Raw genomic sequence first — 10,218 nt, forward strand, 5'->3', positions numbered from 1 at the left:
TTCAGCAATTTCCAGTTCTGACCATCTGTCAGAGAAAAAAGAACGAATGGGTCTTGTATTGGATGGCTGAAACACGCAACTGAAATAAGACACAGCTGCCTGTTCCCGGAGCTCAGCAATTGTTGGGTCATAATAGGAGAAACCATAAGAGGCTTCTGCATCCAAGCAATTTGCAGATAAATCCAAAAGCAAGGTGTAAATGGCATTCAGATGTTTGCTTCCAGAGCATGTCCTTCCAATACTCAGCATGCGATCAAGCACTCTCAAGAATGAAGCATTGAGGATAGGGCAGGGACATAAAATTGGAGAAGCCATCCATTTGCACTCTGAGAGAACGTCAAGTAACTGTCCAAGAAGCTGATCCTTTTTCGAGGAATCAGTAAGGCTTCTGCAGTTTATATCTAGGAGGGCACCGAGTTGCAACAATATCCCGTGCAAAAAATTGAAGGACCCGTATTGGGTTCGATCAATAGGTAAATCTGAGGCAATGCCAAAGAGAACGGTCGGGAGTTTCTCATTGGAAACAAGACCTGTTAAGGCCTGAGATGCCAGGACACGAACACGAAGGTTGCACTGAGTAGAGCATTTCTTGATAAACGGCATGAAGAGAAGGGGATCCAGGTCATCCCCTGTTTCACTTGCAATGGCCGAAGGCTTGAGCCTAGATAAAAGAATGAGAACAGGGCATAAACTTGGATGGACCAGATTTTTCAGATTCAAATCTGATGGACCCGATGTGTCGAGCATATCAGTTGCCGCCTTTAGTTCATTGTATATGAAAGGATGCAATAAGGGGTACCTTCAAGAAAAGCAAGTATTAGCAACTTGATAAAACAATACATGTTGATTTGACCTGTCAAAAAGGTGCTCACAAATACAAAGATATTCTTTCCCGGAGAAGGGTCTTAGACATACCTGTGAAAAAATTCTAGCCCAGATAATGCACGGCGAGCAGATTCTCGTTTCTGAACATTCAAGAACCCAATCATTCGGCGGACCAAGGCAGTGTAAGCAAGTGTGGCACTATTCCTGACCTCCCAATATGGTGAAGAGAAGGATCTGATTGAAACAATCATAGCCTCGGCAGAAAACCCAGAAGTATCAGTGGCCAAGTTCGAGTCATTGAAAGCAGCTCTGAGAACATTAAATGCGTGCACCGTTGGAACAACGCCCTCATCTCGGATCTTTGAAAGTTTTTCACTTGGATCCAACTCAGAAGGATTCACATCATTATCCACAAGATTAGAACCTTTTCGCCCATCAGGATCCGTAAGAGGCTTCTTTGCAAGATCTATTAGCCACCTTAGTGCCTGCGGAAGAATCTTCTTTGGCGAACCTTCTGGTTCGGAGAGAAAAAAAGCAATGAATGCAGCGGGAATTCCTGCACTTCTCCTTAACAAATCATCCACTGTTTGTCCTTTGGCTACAGTTCTCTCCATAAGTTGCTCCATCCAGGATTCTGTCAACTTACAAAGTCTAAGAAAAGAAAAACACACTATGTCAATGAATGAGGTAGATAATAATATATTACAGGGAAAGCACGAGATGCTTAAGACCATACCTTGGATCGTTGGAACAGAGCAGTCGGTTGCACAGAGCTGTAAATCCAGCCCTTGTCTTATCTATTGCACCATTGTGCTTCATTTTCAAAAGTACTTCCAAGAAGTGATCCCCAATCTTTTCAAGTTGCTTCAAGTCCAGCAGCGATTCAGATGCTTCAGTCACCAAACCACCGTTAACATCAGAAGCCGGATCAGCAGATTCTACACAAGTAGAAAGGCTGCTGCTAGGTAAAGGAATCTTTCTTGTGATGGTTCCCAACAGAAGGCTCACCTAAATACAAAAAAAAAGTAGGTTGTATTGGGATACTGTAATATAGAAATACATAAGAATAACAAGAACAGTGGAACATGATAAAGTGAATATCTTAATCCATTCAACTTAAATACTTCTGAGGTATTATAAGGATTAACGGATGCAGTGTTTAGAGCTCTACCACAGCAAGGTGCAACCAGAAGAGACACGTCAATAGCACTATAAAAGAAAAACGCCATGCGACACTAAAATAAGAATCAACTCAAAGATGAAAAAGACTCAGTACCTCTTTCATTGCGAGCCAGCAGCCAACCATAACTATCTGTTCTGATTGTCTTGTTCCCTGCAGAACTTTTGAATCCTTGTCCCCATATTGATCTGGGAGAGCATCTTCACCATCCTCATCTTGGACATCTGGCAAGATACTATCATCATCAATCATGTCATCCCCATCCTCGGGAAAATACCAAGCATCTGAAGAAACCACCCAAAGAGCCAATGATGTTATCCGTGTGACCAGTTCAAGAAGCTTGTCCAGTTCCTTTCTCATCTCTGATGCACCAGACAATACTGCATCAGAATTCCAGTCTAACTCCTCAAAAGTATAACGAAGAGCCAGTAACACCCCATGAACAAAACTGTTCTTGCAGGCTTCAGAGAGATCATGCTCGCCCTCCCTCACAGAGGCATCAAGCCAATCGGTAAGGGATTTGATATACTCAATCACAGGGCGTTTGGTTATAGAGACTTGATCTATACCATTCATCCTTTTGCACTCTCTTTGACAATAAACAACATTGGTGGAAGCTTTGACTATTGATCCAAGATCCAAAACATACTTTCTGAAGATGAGTCTTAGAGCCAAAGCCCCTGCATCACTCTCTCTTACACGTGGACTGCAGACTAATTGTTGGGCCCAAGAAATAACCCTTTGGACCATGTCTTCACTTGAAATGCCAGGAAGGGGAGTAGGAAAGTGAAGCAAAATTCGGAAAGAACTTTCCCTTAGCCTGTCCCAACTATCTACTATTGATCCAACCAGAAACAATGTCGAATCAGGAGAGTTGACACTATCATTGTATGGGTAGAGACAGCCTTGAGGGGAAGTAGAATTCAAATCATCTTTGGACTGTACAATGGGCCAGACATTAACCATAATCTGTATAAGATCCATTGCCATTATTTTTCTCTTGTAAGGGGCAGAAGGGTAACAAGAGAAAAACAGAAAGGAACTCAGCCACCTCATGAACTTGAACAGACTCTCTGCTCTTTGGGCCACATTCTCGCTGCCCCTATTACTCAAGCAAGTTTCAATCCTTCCACCAGCTATAAGTGGTTCCCAGCTTCCCAGCTTATATTGCCTTTCAAGCGCTGTACGGACCCGAGAAAAGAATTTTCTGAACAAGCTGGTCCATTTCATCTGAAAACCTGTAGAAGATGACCTCATGTTCAAAGGCATGGCCTCCTTCATGAGATAGAGCTCTAAGGGAGATGGAAGACTAGCAGTCTTGGGGTTTAAGAAGAGAGTCCCTGCAGCATCTACACGAATTGACTCATCAACATGGGTCAAGGCCATTATTAGCCACTCAACTGGAACTTGTATCTCTATACCCTTAATGCAAACAAATGCAACTGCATCATCAGTTTCTTTTTGTTCTATGTCCCCTTCAAGCAAAGCAAGTGTACGAGAAACTTTCAGCAGCGAGACCAAAACTGCCACTTTTTGTTCAACTCCTGGTTCAATGCTCATGTTGCTCAACTCAGGATGCATTAGTTTGCTCATTTCCCCTCCAGGCCCAATTGATATAAAAGCAAGCAAAGGAAATATACTGTCCACGTCCAATTCTAACAAAACTGGAAGGGCATAAGTGTTTAAATTTGACCTAAGTTTCGACATACCAGAAGCAAGCCCGTAAAGGAAAGGAGGCAGACAATGTTCTCGATAACGCATATAGCCCTGATCAATGCCTTCACTGCTCCAACACTCATCACGAAAAATTTCAAGGAAACATTTCATAAATGATGTGGCAGCACAGCACACATCATCATCAATTAAAGCATTTGCAGTCTCAAACAACAACCCAGTATTCATATCCAACAATGTCTTTGCACCTAACCGCCTTGTCAAGGATGCTAATGGAACATACCTTCCCTTGCAGCGTGATCCCAAACGAAGAAGATCATTGGCAATACTCCGAAGGAACGTCTTTATCCTCATGGTATCATCTGTCCGATGAATGGTTGATTGAATATCTAAGAAGAGGTCAAATATGAGATGAACTTGTTTGACTGTCTGACTCAAAGGGTCTTCCAAGTTGTTCCATATAATTTTCAGTATCCGAGTTCCCATGTTTTCTGGCATTGGATCATACTCTTCTGATAAATCAGTTAGATTAGCTACCATAGAAGCCTTGACCTGTTGCAAGCAGATCTGCAACACAGTAAGTGCATGGAAGTTATAATGGGTGTCAGTGGGGTTCTCACAGAAGTTACAAAGCTCGGGCAAGATCCCGTCATACAGAATAGTTTTGCGACCACTAATTTCTTCGCCATGCCTATGACTGTTAGTGCAACAGCTCGACAGAACAAAATAGGAATTAAGAATATCCCTGGAAACTGCAGTAAGAATGCCTCGAATCAAACAGAGTCTATTCAAAGAACAAAAACTTCGTATCTGAGAACAAATATCCCCAATGAATGGAACTTTACCAACAACATCCTCAAACTTAAAACCACTGTTACCAAAATCGCAGGCAGTTTGATCGAAGACACCTTCTGCAATGAACAATCCAAGCTCTTCATCTTCAAGACAGACCTGTAGAGCAGCACACAAACTCACACCAGCAGCCACAAAACAGTCCCTAGAAAAGGCCATGGATTTCAAAATGCTTATCAAAACAGCTAAAACCGTCTCCATAAAGTTTGCTTCTTCACCAACCATACCCTTAAATTTCGACGGAAAACGCTGAAGCAAGTAATACAAGCAAGACAAAGCCTCTTGGCATTGCTCCAAAACAGTAGGAGGTAGCCTAGCCAAAGCCTCAGTCTCGGAGACGACCCTGTTCAATCCCGACATGATATCATGGGCAACCAAAAGAGCACAATCTTCAATTATATCAACCAAGTATCCCAATTTCAGCATTCCCATCACAGACAAAGCCACTCTAGACACACAGAACTGCTTCCCACCATCGCGTAAACCGCCATATTCGTTACAAAGCTCTCGGAAACAGGAACTAATCATAGAATGAAACTTACGTATTTTAGCCAGAGCAGAGACTAGGGTTCTATGCAGAGGCAAAGAGTTCTCCATGAACAAGACCTCCAAGTAAAACCTAATAGCTTCGGATAACAAAACTGAACCTTTCCCTCCGTCTTCTTCATGAGCTTTCGCCAATACCTCCCCGAACGACGCAGCTACGTTCTTGGCGTGACTAACTTGGACGTAGATAGAATTTAATGAAACCAATTCCAGAATATCTGCGTAAAACCTCGGAAAACACTCCGACAAACAAGATCGGCTCAACGAGTCCGAGAACGAGCCCGAGAACACGACGGCACTGTAAGTGTAACGGTGTCGATGCTGGAGAGCGCGCCATTTTGCGGACATGGTTCAATGAACTGATAAGAAAAATCACGAACTGTCCCGAAATAAATACCGAGACTTTGCTGCACTCTTTTGTCTATAACATGGGTGGAGGAAGGATCGACGAGCTCGGGCGAGGCCCTCCAATGGCGGCTCGATTGGGAGGAAGTTCAATTTTGAGAGGCAAAATCAAACGACAGGGTTTTAGGGCGATTGCCGGAGAAAAGAGTGGGGGGACAGATTTTATAAAAAGAAAACGTTATTGGGCCTTAAAATTAAGGCCCAATAAATAATGTCGTTGAAATTTGGGCTTAACAGTGTAGCCCAAATAAAAGTAATCCTTGAACTAATTAGAAGGAGCAGTAATTCAGAAAGCCCAATAAATATTACGATCGGTTCCTGTAATGTAAAATGAAATTTATTTTGACGATTATTTATTATAAAGATCTCAAAAGCCAGCCGTCGGAAAATATCCCACAATGATTATTACATGCCTATCACATTCTTTTATATGCATTCTTATCCTAACACACACACTATATATATATATATATATATATATATATACGTGTGTGTTTTTTATTTTTTACTACAAAGCATATTAAAATGTTCAATTACAATTTTTAGTTAGAATTGTAGGTCCAAACCATAATATTACAGAAAAAATCAAACAAATAAAAATGTTGACGTATCCAAATTTAGATAATTCAATCGGTGAAATGAGAATACAAAACGTTTATCTCGTTCCGAATTCGAATCTTAAATTTGAAAAAAAAAACTATAATTCAAATTATATAACTGACTTTCGATCCCTTAATTAGTCTTTGTCTTGATCTATATCTTGCCTTGGCCTATAATACCTCATTACCAAAAAAAAGTAATAACACATACAACACACACTTTAATGCACATTTTATGAAACTTTAAACCGATGTGTCCATTCAAAAGTGATAAACCGTGGCGAAACAATTCATAAATTATTGTTATCATTATTTTTATTTTATTTTTTTTTGGGGGGGGGGGGGGGGATGGATGGAGCAGAGCGAGAACATGACGAACAAATGGCATGTGTACATGACCTTTTGTGGGGGGGGGGGGGGGATGATTATGCCCATGTTGGGACCATCAAAAGGCAAACACCAATAATTTTGTAAACATGTTTTATTTTGCAAGGTGTTGAATCGGCTATTCTTCTTGATTCCTATTAAATTAAATTACATTAACTTTGGTCATAGAAATTCTTAAATAGCGTCACAGATATAATTGTTTTACTAATATAAGTTACACATGTAAAAGATGTTAGAAATTGTTGTAACGAAACAGTTTACTATCTCAAGCAAAATATAAGAAAATTCGTGTTTTTGTCCCAAATAAAAAATAACTAGGGGTGAATATGAAATTGATATGCAAATAATTCGGGATGTTACTACATGAATTTGATGATTATGGATTCTACATTTTGTTATTAAAATCTGAACCAAAAACTTATATGTATATGAGTTTTGAATACATAAAAAATATATACACGGATATCTACAATAATTAATCCCAAAATGTTCAAAAAATGACCATAATTAATTAGAAGCCAAAGATGGACGGCCAATTATTTATAGAAAACAATTACTATTAATAGTGTATAAACTAATCATTTGCTTAGTTTTAAGTAACTGTAACAACAAAAAGTTATGGCTTAAGACAAAAGAAAAACCCTCCAGACAACAGTTTACTAATCACACATAAGATTTTATTATTGGTAGTGTATAAAATAATATTGTAATAAATCAATAAAGAATCAATTTTAAATGAGTTGAAATTAGATTATGAATTTTTGTTGTATATACAAATTTATCTATGCTCCCCACCAAATAAATTCCTATTATTATAAAACTTGTATGGACAATACATATGAGCATTATCACCCGCTGTTATTATATAAAATTCACCAAATATATATTTATATATAATTATTATTTTTTATATGATGGTCTAATTAGGGTGTCAATTTTGGTTTCGAATACCGAAATCCGACCTGACCGACCCAAAAAATAGCGGGCTTTAGATATAAATATATCGATTCGAAAAATTTTGGATTTTTGGACTGGGCTCAAATCAAGTTTCGGACCGATCCCAAAGCCTAATAGTTATTTTTTAAAATTTTTAAAAATCAAAAAAATAAATTTTCAAAGAACAAATTGAACGAGTCTCGATCCTATTCGACTCGAGTCCGAATACGAAGTCTATAGACCAAATTTCAAGTTTGGTGATTTAGACCTGAAAAAATCGGGTCGGCTTGAGCTCGAACTCGAAATCCTAAAGTCGAGTGTGAGCTCAGACCAGATCGAACCAGATCGGTTCGATTGACACTCCTAGATGTGACCAATGTAATTTTATTATGTGAAAATTATGAGTGTCAATATTAGTCCGAAACTTGAAGTTTGGTCTAAGCTCACCCAAAAAATATTGAGTTTCATATATAAATATATTGGTCCAAAAACATTCGGGTTTTCGGATCGAATTTAAATCGAACTTCAGATAGACCTAAAAACTCAATTTTTTTATAAAAAATTAATAAAAAAACAAATTTGTAAAAGAAAAGTGAGTGGACTGATTCGATACGATCTGATTTGACCCGAGTCTAAAGTTTATAAGACCGAATTTCGGATTTGATTGTTCAGATCCAAAAAAAAAAATTGAGTCAACCTGGGTCTAAACCCTAAACCCTCGGGTCGAATGCGGATTCGAATTGGATCGGATCGAAATAGCCTATTGACATTCCTAATGAAAATCATAAAATTTTTAATGGAATGGACCGTAGAGCACAACCCATTATTTAATAATAATAATAATTAAATAAACAATAAATAATACTTAAAATTAACATGTAAATGTAAATGAGATGCTTTGTTCGAGTAATGCGATGCAACACAACCAGATCCAATAATTTAATGTTTACCTAGTTATCATTTATTATTGTTTTATACTTTGCTTTACCTTATTAGCGATCAGGAGCCAAAACCCTTTGTTAATATATTTATTAATTTGATATGAATGAGGGGGTTGAATGAATTTTACACATCTGTAAAAAAAAAAAAAGTCGATTTACCATCACTTACTCTTTTGGTAATAAAAATTATAAAATTATAAATCTAGGGGTAGAGTGTGAAAAGTTTTTTTAAAAAGTAGACAAATGTTTCGGCAAAGGGTTGATGGTACAACATTAAATAAATAACTTATTTTTCCTGGTGACAATTATTAATTATGATTATTAATTTTCATAATATATAGTTAGTGAGGGACCAAAGATGCTTAGAAGAAGGTACTGTGTATAAAAGACAGAAGCCGACCATTATCCCACTTCTTGGTTGTGATGTTCTTTCTTTTAAGTTTAATATAATGTCCTCTTCGCTTTAATACATTTTTATTTCATATATCATCAATTTCTTTTTAGAATAGTGGATATATGTCGGTTTTATTATTGTGATTTTTCATAAAAATATAATAAATCAAGTTTTAAACGTTCTATTCGATTTTTAACTTCTCTCAATTTCGCGTTGCTGTTTGTATTCGAATCATATTAGTTTTTCATAAAAATGTTTTATTTTTATAATAAAATTTTGTTTCCGTTTATATTTTATTATTTGTATTCGTTTAAATATAGCATTTTATAAAAACGATATCGAATTGTTTAAATCGGATTTGATATGAATATAATTATTTACTATTTTTTTATTCAGTTTTTGAATAACATAAATCAGGACTAATTATATCAATTCGTTTGATTATATGAATATGGGCTATGCTAAAATGATGGTATATGCTGTTCATAGTTTTTCTAATGTTACCCGTGAACATAATATCCGAAAATTGAGATAATCAATTATTTGATTTGTATCCGAATTGAAAATCAAGATATCCAAAGTTTACAAATCGAATATAAATATTAAATTTAATTATTCGATATTCAACCAATACTTTTTAATAATATTATTAAATATAGAAATGATTTGATAATTAATTTATATTTATAGAACAATTTTAAAAAGAAAAAATATACGATTTTTTTTGGATATCTAAAATTATAAATATGAATATTCATAAATATTTATCATATTTTAAATCAGTTAAGGATATTTATAAATATCTATGATTACAGTATATGCGTGGAAGAATATATATATATATATATGTATATTATTAATAAACTTATTACTTAATATTAATTAATATATTACCAATTGTGAGGGCTATATTTGGTAGTTGAGATTACAAATAAGTGTTGAATACACATGCTTATGACGTTAATGACAACCATAATTATTTCAGTGCCTTTGAGGGATCATCATTACTCGACATGTTCCTTTTTTATTTATGTGCCCAAAAAAATTATATTCTTTCTACAGCATATGTGTATGTGTATATATATATTTGTAAATATTGCTTTCTGAATTTTATAAATTACATTGTTTAAAAATATGTTTATTAAAACAATAAATTCATTACATTGTTATAACAAAACCACATAAAATAAAACATATTAGATGGTATTATAAATGACAAAAACAAAAATATTTACCACATAAGTAACATATGAAATCATCCATATCTACCCTAAATACTATGATCGAACCATATATATTCTTTTTGAATACGCATACTTTTACATAACATAGATTTTTACAAAAATGATTTACTTTTTGACAGCAATCATAAAAAAAATCCAAAGATATATTTTATTATAGATTATGGTTACTGTCCCCTCCATGAACATGAATCTCTGTCTCCCTCATTGCCGCGACGTTCTTCGAGTCTTTGACCAC

General features: G+C 36.1%; 1 protein-coding gene across 2 annotated transcripts in view; it reads right to left on the bottom strand.

Annotated features, from left to right (window-relative positions):
* The window catches only part of LOC104823176 (thyroid adenoma-associated protein homolog), a 7,936-nt gene extending 2,333 nt beyond the window's left edge, over window positions 1–5,603 (bottom strand). The window contains exons 1-6 of one of the 2 annotated variants that reach the window (XM_010554624.2): window positions 5,074–5,603; window positions 4,759–4,874; window positions 2,102–4,630; window positions 1,562–1,833; window positions 916–1,476; window positions 1–799 (exon numbers count right to left, since the gene is read on the bottom strand). In XM_010554624.2, the coding sequence (XP_010552926.1) occupies window positions 1–799; window positions 916–1,476; window positions 1,562–1,833; window positions 2,102–4,630; window positions 4,759–4,874; window positions 5,074–5,425 (4,629 nt within the window). In that variant the 5' untranslated portion in view covers window positions 5,426–5,603. Of the gene's footprint in view, window positions 800–915; window positions 1,477–1,561; window positions 1,834–2,101 lie in introns of both variants that reach the window. The other variant, XM_010554618.2, reaches the window with a different exon arrangement.
* Window positions 5,604–10,218: the final 4,615 nt, after the last annotated feature.

The sequence above is a fragment of the Tarenaya hassleriana genome, unplaced genomic scaffold (genome assembly GCF_000463585.1).
Source record: "Tarenaya hassleriana unplaced genomic scaffold, ASM46358v1 Cleome1, whole genome shotgun sequence".
Classification (NCBI taxonomy): Eukaryota; Viridiplantae; Streptophyta; class Magnoliopsida; order Brassicales; family Cleomaceae; genus Tarenaya; species Tarenaya hassleriana.